At 57.6% G+C, this 23,677-nt stretch overlaps 1 protein-coding gene across 1 annotated transcript in view; it reads right to left on the bottom strand.

Moving 5' to 3' along the window:
* The window catches only part of EPHA8 (EPH receptor A8), a 30,125-nt gene extending 17,956 nt beyond the window's left edge, over positions 1 to 12,169 (bottom strand). Inside the window, exons 1-2 of the mRNA XM_004741580.2 lie at positions 12,089 to 12,169; positions 5,683 to 6,346 (exon numbers count right to left, since the gene is read on the bottom strand). Coding sequence (XP_004741637.2) covers positions 5,683 to 6,280 — 598 coding nt within the window. The 5' untranslated portion in view covers positions 6,281 to 6,346; positions 12,089 to 12,169. The remainder of the gene's footprint in view (positions 1 to 5,682; positions 6,347 to 12,088) is intronic.
* Between the last annotated feature and the right edge of the window lie 11,508 nt (positions 12,170 to 23,677).

Below are 23,677 nucleotides of genomic sequence, written 5' to 3'. Positions count from 1 at the left end.
GCCTACTTGTGATCTCTGTCTGTCAAATAAACAAATAAAATCTTTAAAAAAATAGAAAAGAAAAGAAATGCATTAAAAAAAAGAGAGAGAAAAGACATCATGTCATAAATAAATAAATAAAATGAAGTCGTATCTCTTTATTCTAATAGCTAAAATCAAGCTAATTTGTAAAATTCTCCCAGGTCAAGAGAAAAACTGAAGCTGGGAAGAATGACTCTGTCCTCACATTTGCTTTATGGATTCAGAGGCCGCAAAGCAGGATGGGGCCTACAGGCTGGAGAGTGGGGAAACATGCCTCCGCTCTGACACTTCTTCCCTCCTGCCTGGACAGACCCCAAGGGTTCTCAGGCCTGCCAGGGTGCTGGGCCTCAGCGTTGTGGGCCTCCTAGCTGACGCACTGTGATCTCACCTCCTCCTCCCAGAAGTCCCCCAGTTGACAAAGTCCTGGGGCAAGCCAAAGAGGCCTCCTCGGGGCCCAGGACTCAGGCAGAGGAAGATGGCTTTGCCCTTCGTCAGCAAATATGTGGTTCAACCCGTCATTGAGCTGAGTGACAGTCGTCCTCACTGCTGTGATCAGACCTGTGTCGGTTAGGGGTTCAGGGACCGCTTGCCCAAGCTGCCCTGCATTTGTTCCTTTATCCAAATTTATTGAGCTGCTACTATGGGGGCCAAGCTAAGCAAGAGCTGGCCCTGCTTTCCAGGAGCTGTCTGGGCTGTGACAGGCACGGGGAAGGTGTGGGCGACACCCTCGTGTGATTTGTGGCAGGAAGGACGCACGGAAAGACGGCCCACAGTTCCTGAGTCTCTGACTGCCCCAGAGATCATCTTGTTCTCATCCGTTAAGAGCAGAAACTCGTTGGTGCCTGGGTGACTCAGTTGGTTAAGCCACTGCCTCTGGCTCAGCTCATGATCCGGAGTCCTGGGATAGAGTCCCATATCGGGCTTCACCTGCTCTGCGGGGAGCCTGCTTCTGCCTCTCCTTCTGCTTGTGCGCGTGCTCTCTCTCTCTAATAAAGAAAGTCTTTAGGAAAAAAAAAAAAAAGAGCACAAACTCGGGAGTAGGCTGCCTGGGTTCCTCTTCTGCTCTAACCCCTTCACCTAGGCTAAGGGATGCTGGGCAGGTGACCAGGCCTCAGTTTCTTCATCTGTAAAATGGGACAGTAATAGGCTGCATCTCCTAGGGCTGTCGTGAGGGTGACATGAGTAAGTACACGTGAACTCACGCCAGGACCCTGCCTGGCACTTATCCCAGTGCTATGTGGTGGGGACAATGCGCTTGGCAGAGAGGAAACAGGCGGGGTACCTCGCCCCAGGCTCCCCGCCGGGCCAGAACACAAACCCAGCTTGGAGAACCTCTGGGGCCCAGGCCTGTCCCCCATCAGCCTCTCAACACGCGTCCGGGGCTTAGAGATGGCCCAGCCTTTCTGCCGCTCGCCAGTGGGCGGTTCTCACCCGCTCTGCTAATACCCATATGGCTCTAACGTGTCAAAGCCAGATTAATCCGCGCAATGAAAATAAAATAATCTTTAATAAGAATACTAATCACCAGGCCTCGGGGAGCCCGGAGACCTGGAGGCAGAGCCTGGGATGAATGGCTGAGACAGATGGAGCGGCTCTGGGCTGGGGCCCGGGCCCGGCCACCGACCCAGGGCGCTTCCGGAGCCCTTGTGCCTGGCGAGTCGGCCGAGCGCCAGGTGGGGCCGCTGCCCCTGCCGAGGGCACCTTGCCCAGGCCGCCCGCCCGGCCGGCAGCTGCCTGCGGCCCCGCCACCTCTCCCCGCTCCCCCACCAAGAGCCCGAGATTTGACAAATAAGGTGTCTGCCGGTGGATGACCAGAGGAAATTAATTCTAAATCAGATTTTAAACACAGTCAGGAAGGCAAAAGAGCTCGGCGCTCGTGCTGCCCCTCCGAAGCGAGACTCTCTGATATTTATAGAAAAATGATTAGGGCCTCCAAGGGTGGTTTGCATTCTGTGTCCAGGTGACGGGAAGGACAGCAACCAGGGCTTCAGCGTCAGGGCTGCTGCTCCCTTGGGTGGTGTTCCGAGAGGCCTCTCCCCTGCCTGGACTGAGGGGGGGGCACTGTAGCCAGCTGTGGGGACAGGTCACTGGGCCTGGCACTGTGTATTGAGAGGGGCGCTCTGGCTGGGAGATCTGGGGTCCAATCGACCGCCGCTAGCAGTGTGCCCTTGGACCAGTCACTTTGGCTCTCTGGACCCCCACCTGCCCACTGGGAAACTAGACCAGCTCCCACCTTGGCTCTGATGCTCTCCTGTGGGTGTCTGAGGCCTGAGGGCCTGAGGGCTTCTCAGGAAGCCTTCATGGAACCCGTGACCGGCCTGGTCCCTCCTCCTGGGCTCCACTGTCTTCTCTGTGGAATCAGGTGCTCCCTGGCCACCTCTGTGGAGAGCCATGAAGGTGAAAGCAGGGGGGAGGGGCCTGCAGGCTGGGAGGGTGGCCGTGGCCACCTGGGCTGGCCCCTGCCACAGGCCTCAGGCTCTGGATCCCCTTTTGCTAGAAGGAAGGCGGTGGCATCAGCCTGGACAAGGCAGGACCCCAGAGCCCAGCCTTCCTCCTCAATTGTTTGATCAGAGACAACTGCCTGAGGGAGGTGGCCAGGGGACCCACGGTCCTCAGGGTGTCCCTCTCAGGTTGGTTGGTGGCAGAGGTGAGCTACAGCTTTGAGAGGACAACTCAGGAAGCCCGGAAAGTCACCCCTACTCTGTTTCCGCCTCCTGCTTGGTCTCCAGCCTCCCCACTCTCAGGTTACCTGCCCAAGGAGGGCTGGGGACAGGGGCCCCCCCAGCAGGGCCGCATGCCAGGACCTCCCATGTGTGGAGGAGCTCTGTGTCAGAGCCATGCTGCTTCTTCCAAGGAGGTTTCCCAGATAATCCCGGAAACCCACTCACAGGAGTGAGAAAAGTCTCTCCTCGTGTGACTTGCCACTGGCATTTTGTCCCCAAACCTCTCTGCCTGCAGTGCATTAGGAATTAATATTTTTTTATAAAACCTATAATTATCTTGCAACTGGCATAATTATGTGGTATTGTGATTTAAATGTAAAATTCAAAATATGCTGCAATTTCCTAAGTCCGCTTTGGCATTTATTATTTTTTATTAATGAGCCAACAGTGCCAGGCAGTGGGCATGACTCCAGCCTCTCCCAGCCCTGGGAAGGTCCTGCTGCTCCAGACCTAGGAGCTTCTACCCAGAGTCCTGCCCTTGACTTGCTGTGGGGCCTGGGGCAAGACACATCCCTCACTGGGCTCCACTTCCCAACCCTGTCAAACATGGAGGCCAGTGCAGGACTCGAGACCTTGGACCCAAAAGTCCGGAAGATCAGTCTCCCTCCCAAGGGCAGAGGTGTCCTGTTGCATACTGGACAGACAAGTGGCTTACTTGTGCTTACAGACTAAACCCAGGGTTGGGGTCTGCAGCTGACCTTGACCAGGTGTCCACTGACCAGCTGGCCTCTTATTATGGCCTATGCTGTACCAGTTAGAGCTGTTGTGCTGTTCCCCCAGGGAGGAGGGAAGCCGGGTTTGACAGAGGGATCTGTGGAAAAGGGGCTCTGGAGGGAGCCAGCCTGAGATCAGAGACCTACTCTGCGGTTTACGTCAAAGGACTCAGTTTCTCGCATCTGTAAGATGGGGATATGCTACTCGCTTAGAGGACTTTTGTAAGCATGAGAACGTGTGTGAACTCCCTAAATCTCCATGCCTGAGACGCAACAGATGCTCAACAGAATGAGAAACTGCCCCGACGAGGAAGAAGTACTTACTAATGTGACCTGTTCATGGAAAACACTTGAAAATTGTTGCTAAGGGACTTTATTGTCCCCATCAGAAGAAAGGGATACTGGAAGCCAGCTCTGGCAGGGAGAGCAGTCAGGCTGGGCCAGGGGTAGGTTAAATACCTACACGTGGCTTCCAGCAAGACAGACCCGACTCAGGTCCCAGGTCCACCTCTCACCAGCTGTGAGGCCCGTGCAGGGACGCTCCCTCTCGAGCCTCAGTTTCCCCATTGGTAAAATGGATCTGTAACACCTGCCTTGCTGCAGTGAGCAAATGAGCTGATGTGTGAGCCTCCCTATGTAAGCTGCAAAGGCACGGGGATGCTGGTTATCACGCAGCGGGGCGTCGAGAAGCACAGGGATGACTGTGACAGGAACCAGGAGAGGCTGGAAGCCTGGGAACCTGATAATTGAGGCATGAACACTGGCAGAACCAGTCCACAAACAGGTGAATGTCACAGATGATGCTTCGGGGGTTAGGGTCCCTAAGAGGTGAAGACTCATAGCAGTTAAGAAGAACAGCTTAAGGAAACCAGAAAGCCCCAGAGAGGGTCTGGAAGGGGCCTGGTGGCTGGATACAGGATCTTGATCCCAGAGAACTGCCTTGAACACTACCTGAAATTCTTGGCCTGTGCCCTGCTCTCTCTTGTGAGCACCAAGGGGTCCTTCCTGCCTGCTTGGGGCCGAGGAGAAGGGCCCCAAATAGGGCCGAGGCCCCAGCCTCTCTGATCTCTGCATAGGAACAGCCTCCTCCCCCAGGAGCACCCGTGGTCCCAACAGCAGGCTTCATTCTGCTCTGAATGGGCGAGCAGCCATGTGTCCAGCCCCCCCAGGGGAGGCCAGGGAAGGGCAGAGGGCAAGCCGGCCGAGACCAGTACCAGCTGAGGCACCAGCTGTCTGTCCAACCAACTTGTGCAGTGTCCCCGGTGCCTGGGATGGCTGGCTACACCGCCTCCACACGGGCACAGTACAAGTGTCACACACACACACACGCACACACACACGCAGCTTGGGGTCCCGGCCCTGCTCCTGGGCTCTGGCGTGGGAACCCGAGCAGCACACTCATGGGAACAGATGCCATGCTGTCCCATCCTCCGCCTTCCCTTTCTCAAGGACCTTGGCTGTCCTCTCCCACAGGTCCCTGGGGAAGACGCCCCCCAGACACGGGCCACTTACACAGGACTCCCTGGGGGCCCCTGCCTGCACAGCTTCCCAGTAGCCCCTGCTGCACCCCTGCATCTGGGGTCTGCCGCCACTTCCCTCCTCTCCACATAAGTTTAGTGGGTTTGAGCATGAACACTGGAACCAGACCTCCGGGCTCCAATCGCAGCTCTGCTGCTTCCGAGCTGTGTACCCCTGGGCAAGTTGCTTTGCCGCTCTGTGCTTCAGTCTAATCTATAAAGTCAGGATAACCGTAGCTTCTATGTCATAGGGTAGCTCTGGAGACTAAACGAGTTAATACATGAAAAGTGCCTAAAACGATGCCTGACACAAGTGAGCTCATAGTATTGTCCCCTCCCACAGGCATATACGCAGCTGGATGCCCAGGCCTGCGGGTATCCTCAGAGGTGTATCTCCACACTGCCCACAGAGAGTAGCATCTGGTTGTAGTGTGTCTCCCTCTCTTCTCCCTTCCCCTTGCTCCATGTGCACGTACGCGCACGCACACACACACACACACACACACTCACACGAGCACATATGCATGCACCGCCTGCTGTATTTGCTGACCCAGAAATGCTGGAAGGTCACCCATCTTCCCAGATGCTGTTTGCGCCCCCATCCCGATGCCTGCCACCTGCGATTGCCCCCACCCAGACCCTGGCAGCCCCCTCCCGGACCCGAGCCTGCACGCCGGCCGCCCGCCCATCCACGCATGGCGCGCTCACCCACACAGGCATCCCGCCGCTCCTCGTAGCCAGCGCTGCACACGCACTTGCCGATGGGCACCAGCCACTCGCCCTCGGCGCTGCAGTACATCTTGGGCGTGTCCCGCTCCTCGGAGTGCCGCACGCACTGGCCCCGCACCTCCACCAGCGAGGACGAGTCGGCCCCCGTTACCGCCTCCGAGAAGGCGGCCAGGTTGCGCACCATGGTGGGGCACTTCTTGTAGTAGATGCGGAGAGACAGGATGGCAAGGCACGCGCCGATGTCCTGGAAGGCCAGGTAGAAGCCACGTTTGCTGAGGGGGCCCACGCCGCGCACCTCCGTGTTGAGCTTGAGGCGTCGCACGCCCAGGTCGGCTCCTGTGAAGCTCTCATCCGCTGCAATGGTGTCGATTTTGAGGAACTGGCTTTCTTGGGTGCTGGCACCCAGATCGCGGTCCGACTCCAGGTAGTAGAGGTTGAAGGTCTCCTTACAGGTGCCCAGCACACCGGGCATGCTGTTGCAGTCGCGCAGGGTGAACTTGATCTCGGCGTAGACGCGCCGGGCGCCGTCGCGGGGCACCCAGCTGGTGCGCAGCCAGTTGTTCTGGTTGGGGCTCATGACGTTGCACACCTGGTACGTGTGGATGGGCTGGAAGGACTCGTCCACCTCGTTGATGGAGTCCCACTGCGGGCACAGAGAGTACAGCACTGAAGTGAGCGTGAGCACCCCTCCCCGGCCAGTCACTTCTGCCCCGCGTGCACGGGGTCAGGACCTCCCCAGGAAGAAGACCAAATGTTCTCTGCCCTTGGGTTGCCGACCTTCCCTCTACTGGACCTCGAGATGTGAGCCCTCAGAGTGCCACATCATTCCGAGATAGTGCTATTTGCGGCACTTTACTGGTGACGAAATAGCTCTGAGCCCCGTGTCTGAAGTCACCCAGCTAGTAAGGGGTAGAACCGGGACTGGAATTGATGCCAAAGGTATAAAACCCGAACTCGTGTCTTCATGGCAGCTCCAAACACTCCCAGGGTGGGAGTCTGGGGCTGGGGGTGTGTTTGGCTAAGTCAGGGGGCCCACGGGCCCAGTTTCTGTATCAGTTGCCAGAGGGATCTTTTTAATGCAGAGACCTGACTATGCCCCAAATCCTTCAGCAAGGGAGTGCCAGGATGTGGGGAAGTTGAATGTGGTGGCTTCTGTGCCACCTGCTGGTGAGGCGTCAGTGATTCAGAAATAAATCAGACACGATTCACAGAGTGTAAGAAAACCCACCCACAGAATGGGAGGGACATACCTGCAAATCATGTGTCTAATATGGGATTAATAGCCAGAATATATAAAGAACTCCTATAACTCAACAACAAAAAACCAAACAGCCCAACTGAAGAGCAGGTAAAAGACTTGAATAGACCTTTCTCTAAAGATATACAGATGGTCAAATAATCCATAGGAAAATGGTCACAGTCACTCAGCATTAGCGAAATACAAATCAAAACCACCATGAGAGACGCTTCTCACTCACAAGGATAGCAATTATCTGAACGACAGGACATAACAAATGTTGGAGGATTTGGAGGACCTGGAACGCGTGTGACCTCTGGTGGGAGTGTAAGATGAGCAGCTGCTCTGGGAACCAGTGTGGAGCTTCCTCAGAAAGTTGAAAAGAGACCTAGCCTGTGACCCAGCAATTCTACTTCTGGGTATACACGCAGGACAACGGGAAGCAGGGTCTCCAACAGATAACACACACTCAAGTTCACAGCAGCATTATTCGCGGTAGCCTCAAGGTAGAAGACCAAAATGTGCCCATCATTGGATGACTAGATAAACAAAATGCAGCGTATCCAAACAATGGGACAGTTTTCAACCTTAAAAAGGAAGGACATTCAGATGCCTGCCACAACACGGCTGAGCCTTGAGGGCATGATGCTAAGTGAAATAAGCCAGCTGAGAAAGAACATTGTATGATCCCGCTTAAATGAGGTCCTGAGAGCCACAGAAACAGAGAACGGAATGGTGGTTGCCAGGCACTGCGGGACAGGGGAAGGGTGAGCTGGTGTCTCGCGGACACAGAGCTTCCGTTTGGGAAGATGAAAAGGGTTCTGGAGATGGATGGTGGTAACGGTCATACGACATGGGGAAGGTACTTAATGCCACTGAATTGTGGACTTAAAAGGCCCCGTGATGGTAAATGTTATGTGTATTTTACCACTACTAAGAAAGGAACATTCCAGAAACACTCCCTCCCCTTGGGCGTCTCACAGTCCATCAGACAAGGTGGTGGAGGGCTCCATGCCAAAGTGGGTGGGCATCCAGGGGGTGGTGAAAACTTCCTGCAGGCTGAAGCAGGAAGCTCTTGCAGGGATGGGAGGGAAGAGCCCACCGAGAGGCCGGGAAGAATAAGCACTGTTCAGCAAGCACCAGATAGCCCAGCTCGGCCACAGAAGATTCACATGCAAGACCCACTGCTAAGAAATGAGCCAGGAGTTGAGAGGTCAAGACCCCTCGGTCTCTAACTGCTGTGTGACCTTGGGCAAGTCCCGGCTCCTCTCTGGGCCCTGGCTTCCTCAACTGCAGAAAGCTGGCTGGCTGGGAGCAGTCACGAGGGGCTGAGTTCCGTGGACTCCTGAGAGCCCTGAGTAGGGGCTGGAGGCTGAGTGCAGATGGAGGGGATGGGCTCTGGGTCCCTGCCTTGGGTTGGCCAGCGGTACAATGCCTTGCTCTTTTCTCTTGGGCCTCTATGCGCAATTGTCCTTGAACTAAAGATCCTATTGCTTATGGGGGATGGGGGAGGTACAAATCAGTCCTCGTGATGTTCTGAGAATCTTGGGGGTTCTGAGTGACCTACGAGTGCAGGAGTGGGGACCACGGGGGCCTCGAGTCTTTCCTGACGAAAGCCCCTCCCTCTCACCTTATCTTGGCCAGCATGTGGTCTCAACCCTCGGTGCCCACATCTGTAAAATGGGGCTCAGACAGGCACACTGCGGCGAGGCTTGAGAGAATGAAAGAAGGCTGCCAAGCGCTTGGCTGGGGCCTGGCACAGCAGGGCACCAGAGGAACGGGCCTGCTATGGTGCCAGCCTGGCAACACCTTCCCAGCCCACCTGTGCCTGCCTCCAGGGGCCCCTGGGGGAAGAGGTCCAGGGTGTGCCGGCCTCACCTGAAAGCTTACGCCTCCTACATCCTGTATCCCAGAAGGACCCCCTTGGACCCCACACTGCAGCCAAGGCCTTTGGGCAGTGCTGTGTCACATCTGGGGTTAAAGTCATTGTCACAATTAATGGAGCCCTGAAGAGCCAGCCAGCTGCTCCCTGTCTGTTTCCTGCCAGGGACCTGGATAAATTAATCGGCCTCATCTGAGTCTGCTCCAGCCGCTCTACCAATGCCAATGCCCTGGCCTTGTCCTGTCAGCCCCAGGGGCCGCTGCAGACGCCCAGAATGGCGAGAATTCCCGGAGGCTGCTGCAAGGATGGAATGAGCCGTGCTCCCCACCTGGGCACCCCCGTCCCCGCTCCCCGAGGCCTGGGGCCCTCCTCCTCCACCCCCACCCCCTCCGACTGCTCTGCAGCTCTGTGCTCTGTCTGGAACAGAATGCACTGACCCAGCTGTGCAGCCCTGGGGGCCTCCCGTCCCCTCTCTGAAGCCTGTGCTTCTCGTATGTGAAGTGGGCTGGCGGAGGCCTGCCCCTTCCACCAACTCCAGGGGATGCTGAGGTTTGGTGGGGGACAACTGAATGTGTCTGTCATCTAAGGCAGCGCTGGTTTCTGCCTGCTAATTCACCAGATGTGCTGGAACCATGGAATGGGTCCCAGCCTGTGCAGGGAGGGGCATGGCCTGATGAAGAGCCTGGATCCTGGGGCCAGATATCCCCTGACCTCAGCAGAGGGGCTTAACCTCCCAGAGCTTCGGGTTTCTCACAGGGAAAATGTCCCTTTCGTGCATTCTCATTGATAACCACTGCACAGAGCAGGTTCTGTGATCATTCCCGTGTGATAAATGGGGAGGTGGCGGCCAGGTAAGTGACCTGCCTGGGTCACAGTGATTAGAGGCCGCAGAGTACAGGCTCGTCCAGACCCAGCAGCACCCTCGGCCTTTAGGCTGTGCAGCCGTGGCTGACAACCCAGTCACTCTGCTGATGCCGGAGACAGCCATGGATGGCCCTTGCTCCCAGGCTGTTTAATAGCCTTCAGAATCCGAGGAACCTCCTGGAGCCTTAAGGGCCATGACCACAGGCTCCCTAGCCAGCTAAGCAGGAGAATCACCTGGAAAGCTTATGAAACAAAAGACTGCCAGGCAACCTCCCGGGATCCCCTGCATGTAGGATCCTGTAGCCTCACTTGCTAGCCTGGAACAGGTTAAGGTCTAGAGTTTGGGGAGCAGGGATTTCACCCAGGCTTCTTTCCACTCCGGGCAAGCCCAGATGGTCCCTGCTCAGCATACAATGCTGGGGGCCTCTCACCTTCTCGCATAGGTGGACATAGGAGGACATAGACTAAAGAGAGGACAAGGGACTCAACCAAGGCTCTGGGCCCAAGCAACTGGAGTCTGAGTCCATCCTCTGGAAACTGATAGCAGGAAAGTTATTCCTGGCTGCTCTGACCTCAGCTTCCTCATCTGTGAAATGGGATGGCTGTACCTACTCACAGGATTGGCTATGCGGATTAAATGAGATCATGTCTCTGAACCATTCAGAGCTATGTGAATATACATTATTTGTTCTAATTCCCCAACAGGATAAGATAACTCTGAGCCACGCTTTGCGGCACTCTGCAAACAAAAGAATCTTAGATTTCTAGCACAATCAGCGAAAACACAAGTCTGGCCATACTCCACCTGCGTAAAACCCTTACAATTCCTCTAAACACCAAGTCCTGAGCTCTGAGAAGGACAGAGGGACAGAGACACCCAGAGCCAACCTGGGGCCGGGCTCAGTCCTTTCTAGCTGCTGGGTCTCAGGGGAAAAGATGACCCAATCATCGGCCCGGCGGTCACCTACTCAAGGGTCAGTTCCAGAGCTGGGTCACTTTCTCAAGCCCTTTCCTACCCTGCTCACCCCTGGAAGGCAGCCACCTGGGGCACACAAAGGGGCATTTCACCGGGAGAAACTGAGGCCCAGGGAGGTAAAGAGACACCTCAAGGACCCAGCCTTTGCCCGGAGTCAAGGCTGAGCTTCTCAGGCAGAAAGGAGTTCCCTCCTGGTTCTTGGGTCCATGGGGTCTGCTGTGAAACTCTCCGAAGCCTGGAGCACGGGACCTCATGGACGTGCACTTGGCCTCCCGCCGCCCAGAGATGAGAGCTCCAAAGGGAGAGGAGGGGGGCTCCAGCCTGCCCCCAGCCACAGGCCACAAACGGCCCAGATGAAAAGTGAAGAAACACTCCCACTCCCTTCACAAGTTGAAGTCACTGTCACCATCATTATTAACATTATTAGCCTTGTCTCCAGAACCATGGAAGCCAGCGTTCACGAAAGAAGTCACATGCACGTGACACGCCTGCATCTGGCGGGGATGGGGATGTATGTGTGTGTGTGTTTCTGAGCGTGCTGCAGGAGGAAATGTCTGTGACACAGAACCGTCACACACACTAATGACAATGACAGTGACAGCACATTCGGCGAGGGCTCCCCAGGTGCCAGGCATGGCGCCAGGACCAGGTGTCACCTCCTCTCAACCTGACAGCAAAGCCCACGAGGTTGTCACAAGCTTATCCCTTGCCACAGACGGGGAACTGAGCCTCGGGGAGTGAGGTGGTGACCCCCAGGGCCGCCCCGCTTGTCAGTGGCAGAATCGGGGCTCGCCAGGCTCACGGAGGGAGGGTCTGGATAGGAAAGGTGGAGGGTCGGGCCGAGGATGCCGTGGGGTTACCACACCCACTCCCCAGGAGGATGGCAGGGGTACCGCCTGAGAGTCCGGAACCCCCCGAAGACCTGACGGGCTCAGCCCAAGGGTCACCGTGGAGGTCAGAGGGGCCTGGCGGCTTTGGCTGCAGTGGGTGTTGGCAGGTGCCGTCCAGATGATTCTGATGGAAGAGAATAACAGGGGCCCGGTGGCTCCTGGTGAAGGCAGGGCAGGACGGAGGGGCCAATCCCGAAGGGGTGACATGCCTGGCTGGGGCCCATATGAATCTGGAGGCCCAGAACACAGATGTACGGATTCCACACCTAGTGGCCTTAGGCTTAAGAACTGGGAGCTCTGTAGCAGGGTTGGTTCTATAATCCCAAAGGTCTGCATAAAGAAAGGAAGGAAGGCACAACGGGAGGGAGGAAGGGAGAGAAGGAATCAGCAGCTCTATTTCTAACTGCTGTGTGGCCTTGGGTAAGTCACTACACCTCTCTGGGCATCTGCTTCCTTTTGATCTGATGATAAGACCCTGAGTCACAGCATTTCTCTGCTCACAGAGGGTGATGCGGGCCCCGCTGCGGGTCACCTACCCCGTGAGCTGGATATGTGAGCCAGCCCCAGTCTCCGTGGATGGTGGACGTGTCCAGCAAGTTCACTGTAAAACAGGAGAGGAGAGAACATCAGGCCCTAGGATACCATTCCCCAGTCCCACAGTGCAGCCCAACCTGGACATGCTGGTCTGCTCTCGCTCCTGAACACGCCAGCTTCACGCCTCACTTCCCTTCTCCTTCCGGGTCTGGTTCAAGTTGTCCCTCTTACCTGAAGCCATCTCCCACCACCTTGGCCCAAATGTGACTTTCCAAACCCCCACAACATAAGGTGCCCCAAGAGCCGGGCTTGCCTGGTTGGCGATGCAGTGGAATGGCTAAGAGATGGGCTCAGGAATCCGGGAGGCCTGGGCCAGATTCCCAGCCCTGCCACGTACAGCTGTGTGTCCCTGCACAAGTCCCCACCCTCCAGCCTCAGTTTCCTCCTGTGAAAAATGAGCGTGACGGTGGGTCCTGTCTCACAGGGTGTCTTTAAGACAGCCTCATGCTGGTCTCACTCATGGGACACGACGGCATTCAAAAGCACCCAGCAAGCTTCGCCTCTCAAGGTCATACCTCCCACAGGAGGACCAGCCCAGCTCTGCAATCACCAGTGTCCCTCGGGAGATGCCTGGCACCTACTCCATCCTCTGAGCACATCTGATGTGGGGGTGGGGGCACCTAGAGCGGGAAATGCTGCCTCTCAGCCTCTACTGTACACTGAGCTCTGCGAGGGGCGCTCTAGAAGCCTCCCATCCGTTCCCTGCACCACAACGGTTGCCGCGAGGTGGTGACTCCTGTCTCTGTTTCACCAGTGAAGACACTGGGCGTTGGGGACATTCAGGAACGTGCTCGGAGCCCCACCGGGGTAGCCAGACGGGCTGGCATCCACAACACCCGCAGAAGCCTCCGCAGATGCCAGTTCCAGCAGCCTGAGCCCAGGAAATAGCACCTGAGCGCAAACCGCTGCGGCCGCGAAGGAGCGCTGGCCTGAAAGGCAAGCCTACTTTAAGCCTGACCCCCAAAGGGGACCCCACGAAGTCTCAGTGACACAACAGAGAAGACCTTGCCTTTGGAGACAGACACTCCCGGGCTCAGATCACGGACCAGCTACATAGTAGCAGGTGACCTTGGCTTCTCTGCCCCTGTTGCTTCACGTGTAAAATGGGGATAACAACACCTAGAGAGTAAACCGGAAAGCCAGGAGTCACTGCCTTATTAAAGCTAATCCCCTTTCCCAAAGTCCTGTCCCTCCTGCCTCTCTCCTTGTCCCTCAGACCTACCCACTCACTGTACGGTGATGAAGGCGCGCTAAACTGTTAAGAAACTGGGGTTTGAATCTCCACTGCTGTGTGTCCTCTGGTGAGTCCCCTCACCTCTCTGAGCCCCTGCCCCGTTTGCTCTGTCTGGTGATGGGCGTACAAGAGGGCTCTTGGCTCCATGGTCCCGATGGTTGCCGTTTCACGCTCCCTTCCCCGGACCCCCTCTCCCTGCCTACAACCATGGGCTTCCGCTTAGGCCAGCTGGGGCATGTTCCAGAGGGTTAACCCCACGGGGGCCCTCTTGGAACTTTTCTGCAGGGAGGCCTGGTGTCCTTCTGCCTGGAATTTGCACAGCTCGGCGCCTGCCCCTCAAAGATGGAGACAAGCGTCTTCAGGAAATGCTGGAGTGAGGATGCTCTTATTTGCTGATTTTCTCCCTCCTCTTACCCTCCTACCCCATTGTCAGGGGCCCCAGAGGAGAGGCCAGCTGGAGAGAGCTTGCAGAACCAGGGGAGGGGCCTCTGTCCTCCTCCCTGGGTCCCCAGGGGTCAGGTGGGATCAGGGGGATAGAGCCAGTGTCCGCAGAAGGATCTCCCCTCCCCAGCCGGCCCCATGCCAGGGGCGCAGGCAGAGAAGCCTTCCCGCCTCCCTCCCTCCCTCTCAGGCAATGGAGAGAAAACTGGGTCAGGCAAGCTCTCTCCTCCTGCTGGCTGGTGGGAGGGGGAAGGGGCCACACTGCAGTTTCCCCCAGACCAGCAGAGCCTAGTCCGGGGGAGAGGATGGGGACAGGGGACTAGGGGGCTCCCCCATCCCAACCCACATTCCAGATGGGGTCTCGGAGCTGCATGCTCTCCACGCAGCCGCGACCTGCCCCTACCGCAGGAGGGTCGGCGTAAATGCCCACCACTCAGACTCCTCTCCGTTGGGGCACCGTGACTGGAGGGGCAGCGGCCAGCGGACCCCACCTTCCAGGTCCTTCCCGCCCTGGGAAACCTCACCACATTTGCATCGGATTCTTGATCAGCCAGCCAGGGGGCCCGGAGCATCCTAAGATAAGTCAAAAGTCGATGCTATCGGATTCGGGAAAAGCTATAGGATTCTAGGGCTGCCTGTTCCAACTCCTTCCAGATGCTTCCCCGTCCCTGCCCTCCTCTCCTCTCCCTTTGTCCCTCTTCTTCCCCACCTCCCATGCCCTCTCCTGGGGGCTGGGGAGGAGACACAGCATATGCCGGTATATGCCGGTCACGGGAAGCTCCGGGCCCACAGGAGATTGCTTCAGGCCTAGAGACGAGTCCAGCGTGAAGCCCACTCCCCCCGAGTGCCCTTGGAAATGCAGAACCTTCTGGTCACCCAGCCCAGGCTCTCTCCTGCTCTTCTGCACTCCTGGCCTGTAGGTCTGTGTGCCTTCCGTGAAGTCAGTTCTCTCTGGGTCCATCTCCCCATTTACCAGTGCGAGGAGAGGACTCATGGCCTCTCCGGGCCTTCAGTGAAGCAAACCTCTTGGCCCCTCGGTGTTCAGTTTCCTCATCTGCAAGATGTCCGTAGGCCTCCCTCTTGGGCCTACCCTCCTAGGCTGTTCTAGGAGATCAAACGGATCCCTCTCCTGCTCTGAGAAGCACAGATAATTCCCAAGCCTTTCCTGTTCCACTGTGGAAAGCATTATGCGATTTCTTTTTTTCTCCAGCACCGTCACCTTCCCCCATTCCATTTCGCTGAGACTAATACTTAAATTGATTTACATTCCCTGAGGACGCAGTGCGTGATGGTGAGGCTGGAGAATCCGGGTGGCCAGGGGACGTCGGCCAGGATGTGAATGCCTCAGCGATCACCCCAATGTGGTAGAGAATCCACACCAGAGAGTGATAAGCAGCTGTGGGCCTGATCGGGCTTGGGGGGGGGCACGGCTGCAGGTGTAGGGTCCTCTCCTGCCCCGTGAGGGACCTGGCATGGGGGCACCTGGCCAGGCTGGAGCACTGCTACTTTTCAGGAGCCCAGCTGGGAGCAGATAACCCCTCTCTGAGTGCCCACAGTCTCCCTGGCCAATCCTGGCACTGCACCAGCCCAGGACTGATACTGGGAGGGACTCCTTCCGGAGGGAGGGCTGGCCTTTGCGGAACCTCTGCCCCGGGCGGTCCAGCCCGCATGGCCTAGCCCTGACCCCCTGTGGGTACTCTGCCGCACTGGCTGGACAGGTGAGGACTGGCCCTTGGACGATGCCTCCCTCTGCCCAGGACAAAGACATCCCGCCTGCCTCCTTTTGTGGACCTTGCCTCTTCCCCAGCTGCTGCCCCCTCCCTGGACAAGTCCTCTCTCTTTCTCAGGCCAGTGGCCTGCCTTCTGCAGGAGAGTCTGCTCCAAGTCACCTCCCCAGGGGACTCTGGGGGGTGCCAGTCTGCCATTCTGGAAGGTGCTGCATCCTTCCTGGAGAAGATAACTGAAGCAAGCAGTTGAGGGTGTGTGGTCCACAACCCAGAGCCTCAATGTGGACCCCACAGCATCCTGCTGGTAAGAAAGTGTCCCCCTCCCCCAGGCCCCTCTACCCCCATCCTACCCTCTTCCCAATTCACCTGGCTCCCACCTCAATTCTCTTCTGGTGGCCCAGGAACCTGTCCCCGGTCCCCAGCCACCCCAGCTAGCCCAGCTCCGCCTGCCGCCTTACCTCACCTCTCAGCTTCCCTGCCACAGTCCCTCTCCCCCTGGAGACTGAGTTCCTCTACGTGTGCATTTATCACATGCACGTGTGTTTCCGCGGGCGTAAATGCAAGCTGGATGGTCTTCTTATATATGGAGTAACCGCCCATGGTGCGCCTATTTTCCTGGGCATGCTTCTGGACATGTATGCGTGTGCACAGGCATGTCTACGCACATGTGTCCTGGCTGCACTTCTGGGTCTGACTGTGGGCGATGCTGGAGGTGGGGAGCCGTCCATGAATGTGAGTCTCTACAGGCTTGGGTGTATGTGTGTAAATCCTGATGTGAGTCCATGTGTGCACGTGTGCGTTTCTGAGCTGTTCATGCGTGAGGGGGTGGATCTTCGGTGTAGCCGAGTGGGGATGAGGGAAACTGGCTCTGGAGCTCCCTCGCAGGTGCAAGAAGTTCATCCTGCCGGGGTGGGCACACAGCTCAGCCCCCAGGACCCCAGCCCCCGGATCCTGCCCAGAGCACACGTCGGGCCTCCTCTGGGCCGAGCTGCAGGAGCAGAGGAGATCCTGGGGGATGGGAGGCGGGGTGCAGAACAGAACCCGGGGCGGCATCCGGGCTGGACCTGGACGTCAGTGGGGCTAATTGTATGCGTGTGCGGGTGCGCTCACGTGTGTGCATGCGTGCAGATGTGAGGCCCGGGATGTTGGGGGACCCTGATGGGTGTCTCTTCCCAGCTTTCCTTGCTCTCTCCCACCGCCAGGAGGTCACCTCCCAGACGTTTTTTGTCCTGACTGCTCAGCCCACACTCCTGCTCTTACCCCCCACCCCTGGGTTCCCCTTGTGACTGGATGGCCCCCGGCCTTGCCCCTGGACAAGACCCTGCTCTCAAGGACCTTGTCTGCCTCAGCCCCTGGGCCTGCTCCTCACTGTCCCCTCCTCCCACGGCCACCCTCCTGCCCCTCCCCTCCAGCCATGACTTCCCCAGCCATGTAGCCCGGCCACCTGAGACTCATGCCCTGTCCCTCCGCCCCTCTCACCGGCTTCCGGCAACCTGGTCCTGCTCTCTGCTCCTTAGTTGTTGGTCCTCCTTCTCAATGCCACCCCTGCCCTCTTCTGCAGCCTTCTGAACCTCTGCTCGCATCCCTGTGTCCCTCTGTTCTCTGTCCCTGCCAGGTCCCCTGGTCCTTTCCCCTGCTCTGTCCCCTCTCTCCTCTTGTCTTCTGTGCCCCGTCCTGTTCCCTCATCCCCAGTGTCCAACCCTCAGTTCTCCTCCGGGCTCGGACCCCTCAGTGCTATCCTCCCTTCCTCTCCCCCAGACCCTGGGGGCCTCTGTCCCCCATCCTCAAGCCCTCCGCTCCCTATCCCCCAAGCCCTGTTCCCATCTCCATCGCACGGTCCCCTGACCTCGGGTCTCTCCCGCTGAGCCATTCCTGCCCCCCCCAACCCCGCCCCCAACCCGGGAATCCCAGCCCCTTTGGTGGAGGGGAAGGAAGTTGAGCCTCGGGCAGCCGGCACCGCGCCCCGGCCCCTCGGCCGCCCCCGCCCCGCCGCCGCCGCCGCCGCTCACCTTCGCCGCGCGCCGCGGACACGCAGGTGGCCGCCGCCGCCGCGGCCGTGACGACCCAGAGCGCGGGGGGCAGGCGGCCCCGGGCGGGGGCCACGGCCATGGCCCGGCCGGGCGGGCGGGGGCGCCGCGCACCCTCCAGCTCGGCCGCAGCGGCCGGCGCGTCGGCGCGCTCCCTCGCTCTCCCGCACACCCGGCGGCCGGGCGCACACCCCGGCGCACACGCCGGCACACAGCGCACACGCGGGCACCCGCGCCCGCCGCCGCCGCCGCCGCCGCCGCCCCGGGCGGGGGCCGACCCGTCACGGCGCCGAGCCAATCAGCACCGAGGCGGGGGTGGGGGTGGGGGACACGGAGCCGCACGGCGGACACCGGCCCGCGGACCCCGCCGCCGCACGTGCGCACGCTCGCCCTCACCCGCCCGCACCTTCGGGGGGCGGCGCGCGCCCCGCGCCCCACGTCCGCACGTGGACTCGGAGCCACCGCGCGCCGAGCCGCGGGCAGGGCAGGACGCTCCCCGCGACACCGGGACGCGCGGGCCAGACGGGGGAGTCCCCGCGTGGACACTCACGCAGAGGCGAGGCGTCCTCCCGCACACTCACGCTCACACGTATGACCCTCAGACACACGCGCCCAAAGTGCCTCGCGCGGTGACACATTTGGATGCCCCCTAACTAGTGCGCGGACACAGAGGCTCGAAGGGCAATTCAGAAGCACGCTGGGGTAAAAACTCCTCGCCCCTTCCACAGCCTAATGGCTGGGCGCGAGGAAGGTACCTCGAGTTTAGGAAGCGGTAGAGTGCAGTGGTCGGGAGTGCAGACATACAAGATTTTCAATCCTGGCTGTGTGGCCTTGGGCATGTTTCTTAGCCTCTCTGAGCCTCAATTTCCAGATCTGTAAAACAGGAATAACTGTTTCTGTGTCCTAGGGTTGTTATGAGAATCCTATTCAAGGACTCAGGTAAGGGTCCAGCATACTGCCAGGCATACTGCCAGGTGCCCAGTAACGGCAGCTGTTCCTAGATGATGGTGATCACCATTCCCTGCTTTTCCCTCCCCTGACTTCCCCACCTCCAGTTCCATTCTCGGGAGTAGGGATCCCGTCCTGGGAAGGCTGCGGTCTGTGTGCCGATCGTGGGGATGTGGGGGCTCCCTCCCTGGGCCCTGCTTGCCACCTGAGCACCTGGAGGGTCAAGCTGTCTAGGAGGCAGATAAGAGACCTGCAGCTCCTGGGGGACTGGCCCTCAAGTGTTGGTACCCCCAGGACAAGTTGGGACTCTGCCTGTGACTTAGCTGGCATAGACCTTTCCTTAGCTCTCCAACTGCACTCCCAGCCTCCAAGTTCACCGGGAAGAGCTGGTTGGACCCCTGGCTGGAGGTTGCATAGAATGATCAAGACCATTGGGGGAGGACGTGCCAGACCCTGCTTTAGGCGCTTTATAAATTTGCTCTGCTTTGAGTCTCACAGTCCTGCAGCAGCCATGCAGCTAAGGAAACCGAAGTGAAGAAAGAGCATTGCTCGCTTGCACCACACAGCTGGTTACATGCTAGAGAGGAGCTCAGATCCAGATCCACTGGATTCTAACACCCACTTCTTTCCCGTGCATCTTTCTTAGTGACACAAAGGGGGAAGGTAGCTCAGATTAGGTGCTTTCCTAGCACCAACTGCTCAGACCAACTGCCTCAAAGATGTAGTAAGCCCCCTGTTACCAGAGGCATTCAAGCAGACACTAGCAAAAGGCTGTTCGGGGATGCTGTGAAGGGGGTGGGGGTTAGAGGGAGCAGATTGGACCAGACCCGGAGAGGCAAACTCAAATGCCCACATGAGACAGGCAGGCATCCTGATGAAACCCACTGTGGCGGGAGGGGGGGGGGTCTCCCCAGCTCCAGTTCACATCGCTTTAGGGAGGGGGATCCGATTTTCTGTGCTTCCAAGAGAGATTTTATAGCTGGAATTTTTATGTGCTCTCTGCTAATATTTAAAGTTGGCAGCTAATGCAAACGTTTTCATAACAACGCAGTGTGGGCAAGCCCGTGGTGGAGCGGCCACAGCTCCTAGGACTCCAGACCTCCCTGCAGGCTCCTCAGATGGAAGAGTTCGTGGCTGGCACCTCGCTTGTGGGGCACTGGGCGCGTGGGCACCACGGGGCAGAAAATTGCACGGAGAGTGCAGGATGCAGTCACCAGTACTCATGGGCACTGCCTATCCCAGCCGGGGCTCCCAGAAATATTTACTCATGGGAGGAGGCTTTGCTGGGGGCTGGGGTTCTGCATTTCCAGGTCCAGGTGGAGCCTGCTGAACCTGGGTTCTACCCGTACTGCAGTCTTTTGGAGCTGGGGACTCCTTGAAGCATGGGGGGACGTTCTCTGTCACGGGTCTGCTCCATATTCTGAATCTTCTTTAGCGAAATTAGAACTGCATTTCACCGGAATTCTGCGGGGTAAGAGCTGCTTGCTTTCAGTCCTCTCCTCGCTCTCCAAAACTCCCAGGATGCCCCAGCCCCCGTGTGCCCTATCCGGGTCTCTCCCTCCCACCCTTTCCACTCTGCCTGTCTTGTGTGGCAAAGATGCAACTTGCCCACCCGCCAGTGGGAAGAAAGAAGCCATCAGAGCCATCAGACCCTTCTCCTAAAGAAATGGGTGTCTCACCAGAGCCTTTGGGAATAAGATGCCTTCTCTCCTCTCCTGAGTGGTCAGGCAGGCAGGGCAGCTGGGGAGCGGGGGAGCTTCCCTAGCGCCTCTGTCACCACCAGCCCATCTCCCAGGCTGGACTCTGCATCCCTTCTCTCCTCTGATCCCTGCTTTTTCCCCATTTCAAAGGCAAGGGAAGTGAGATTCTTGGGGACACATACAACTATGTGAGGTGCACGGGTGGGAACTGGGATGGTTGTGATTAGCTTGCCTCCCCTCCCCGACTGGGTTCTGAGCCTCTCGAGGGCAGTTGGCCATGAAGGGTCCTGGCTGGGTGCCGTGGAAACTTTTGCTGAGTGAGTGAATGAGTGAGAAACCCTCCAAGGAGCCCATGCCTCTCTGGCCAAGTGCTTGAGGCCGCCATTGCTAAAGCCGTTTCTGGGCTGCAGGACAGTTTGCCTTCTGAACACCGTGCAGGTGTGCTAGCCAGCCCTGCTAAATGGGCTTGACCTTCACTCTCCACGGGGTGAAACTGAACAGTGCTCACGTCACCTTCTCCCACCAGCATGTGGGGTCCCTTGGGATCTCGCTCCAGCGGAGCAGGCAAGGTGGGGGTAGGGTGGGGACAGCTGAACTTGGCCAAGCAGGACAGCCTCTGACTCCCTCTCCCACTTCACGGTTCCTCCCCCAACCCCCGGCCTTTGGACTTCTCTGTCCTGAGTGGGAAGGGAGGTTGAAGGGAACATGATGCAAGCCCCATGAGACTCTCCATTTCCTGGGAGAAATACCCTCTCCGGAGTAGTTCTTCTCACTTCACCTTTCTGAGCCTCAGTTTCTCCGACCAGAGGGGTGTAATGAGGGTGTGCACCAGCTCAAAGGCTTGCTATGAGGCTCACGTGAGTTCACAGGTGCACATGTGCTTGGCAACCCATCATGAGATCTGGGTTGGGAAGGCGCTCCTGTATTTGAGAGGACGGGACTGGCTCTGGGCAGTCCCACACCCCAAGGGAAGCACTCCACAGGGCGCCCCTTCAGGAACAAGTACAAGAGATGCTCTGGCAGGAGGTGGGTGGGTGTGGGTGCTCCCAGTGGGGACAGTGGTTCGTGGTTCACCCACCCTAACCCCTGCGCAGGATATCCTGTTGCCCCAGGCTGTCTCACCCAGACTCCTGCAGAGAAGCCCGCCCCACGGCCCCTCTCATCCTCTACTGTCAGGGGACTGGAGGGGGGCCCATTCCTCACCTGTGCATATAGAAATGTTGTCTTGTCTCCAGGCTGGAGGATGGAAATCTGGGAGGTCTTGGGAAGAGCCAGATTCCTAGCATGAGGCTCATGTTACTTCTCCCTTAGGGCCTCAGTGTTCCAATCTGTAATGTGCCCACTGCGCCTGTTTTCCCAAGTTGTAACGGGCATGGAGGGAACGCGGTGCTGGCACTCCACTGGACACGGGACCCCACCCAGGAACGTGCTTGCAGGCTGGAGAGGAGGCAGACCCCCAAAACACGAGGGAGGAAGTAGCTCATGGGACATAGGAAAGATTCACCCGAAGACGGGGAATGTGTTTACTTTTTGTATGTTGCCTCTAGAGCCAGAGCAGGAAAGCCCAAGACAAACCTGTCAGATCGAAATAGATCTGACGCGCCACATTTGTAATTTGTTTTTTTTCTAGTAGCCGTATTACAAAAGTAACAAGAAATAGGCCATATCGAACATCATAATGTATTTGTTGAGTGACTGTTGCCCGGTATACAATGTTAATTTACTAATCAATTTGCTAATTTAACAACTCTGTGCTGAACCCCTCCCAGGGCACCGTGCCAGGTGCTGGGGTGAACACTTTGGGGCCACACGGACATGGTCCTCGTGCTCGCAGAACTTCGGCCTAGCGGGGAGGCAGATAATTAACTAGGCAATTACAAAATCCCTTTCCACATAAGGGAATATTTCAGAAACTGTAGGAAAACTTAAAATAAAATTTACAATTTAAAATATTTCCAAAAAAAAAAAAAAAGTCCTCTTTAAGCAGAAAATACTGAATGTAATTTAGCCCTTGCTCAGTGGCCCAGAATCATCCCTATGAATAAAGAATCCTCGACTATTGATGTGGGAAAGGACTTTAAGATGAGTTCGTCCATCCAGCCGCTCATGGCAGGACAGTGGGGGGCAGAGGCACCTCCAGCACCACGGTGGCGGGCTGAATGGCCTCCTGGACCACAGCATGACCCCAGGGCTTCTCTGCCTCCCTAGTGTGACCCCATCTTCCCAGGACCCCCTGGCTATCTGCTACCTTCTCTCTGCTGCTAGGCTCCTGCCTCTACCAGTTTCCAGCCTCCTGAACTGCTGCTTCTGGCGTGGACTGAGAAAACGGAACGCTATTAGAATTGTCCGTAGAGTAAGACTCCGTGGGCTCTAAGCGAGGGTCTCCCTTGTGAGCGGAGCCCAAGCTTAGTGTCAGGGATGTGGTGGCTAGAGTTCTCTTTAGGTAGCTCTGGCTGCTCTCAGGATGTTTGTTCTGGGGTTGGAGGGTAAATGAGGTGTTGTTATAAATACCTAAGAGGCTTATTAATGGCCAGGCATGCACAGACTAATTGCTTCCTCCTGTTTACATATAATCAATCACTTCCACAGTTTGGAGCCACCAGAGACAGCAGAAAATGGGGGAGAGGGGGGGTGGACCCCACTGGGATGGGCCTCCGAGCCCTGGGCTGCTTACTGCTGGTGTGCAAGTCTTTCCTGCCCCGAGAAACCAAACCATCTCTTTGTCCCTCACTCGCCTGGCCCATGCTGTCTCACTCTCTCCTACCCTCACCCAGGAAACTTCTGGAAGGAATGGTGTATTCCACAGACTCTCCTGCTCTTCTCTCTCCGTCCCTCCTCTATTCTTTTCACCTTCCCCGCCCCTCACACACCACCTGCCCCAGACCCACGCCGCACGGTTCTCTGGCCCGTGCCTGGTCTCAGCCGCCATCCTCGTCGGTAGACAGCCGCACAAGTCAGAAGACGGAACTTTCTCTCCGGTACCTCCTTCTCCATCAGCCGAGTATCCTGGACACCCCAAATCCTTTGATTTTTACCACCAAAACATACCTCGAATTCATCTGCTCCTCACCATAGCCACCCGTCACCTGGGGGACTGACATCGTGCACCCTCCCTGGGTCCCTCCAGTCACGGCCCACACTGCAGCCAGAAAGCCATTCAGTGCCAAAGATCATGGTCAGCTGCTGCCCCACACCTTCCCCTCCCCTGAGGGGAGACTTTCCAGACCCTTCCACCCTTCTCTCTGGAAAAAGACCCAAATCCTTATCATACCTGCAAAGCCCAGTCCAGGTGACGTGGACCCCGGCATCTCTCCAGGCACCTGCTCTTCCCCTTCTGTGTTCTTTTGAATGTACCATGCCCCCTCTTGCATACAGACGTTGTCCTCAAGTCTCTCTTCTGGAACATTCTCCTACCTCTGTACCCCCTGTCCATCCTCAGAGAGCCACGCCTGAG

This window comes from Mustela putorius, unplaced genomic scaffold (genome assembly GCF_011764305.1).
Source record: "Mustela putorius furo isolate JIRA1106 unplaced genomic scaffold, ASM1176430v1.1 tig00003853_pilon_pilon_pilon, whole genome shotgun sequence".
In the NCBI taxonomy this organism is placed as follows: domain Eukaryota; kingdom Metazoa; phylum Chordata; class Mammalia; order Carnivora; family Mustelidae; genus Mustela; species Mustela putorius.
The sequence above is the reverse complement of the archived record's forward strand: the minus strand, read 5'-3'. Positions and strand labels throughout refer to the sequence as shown.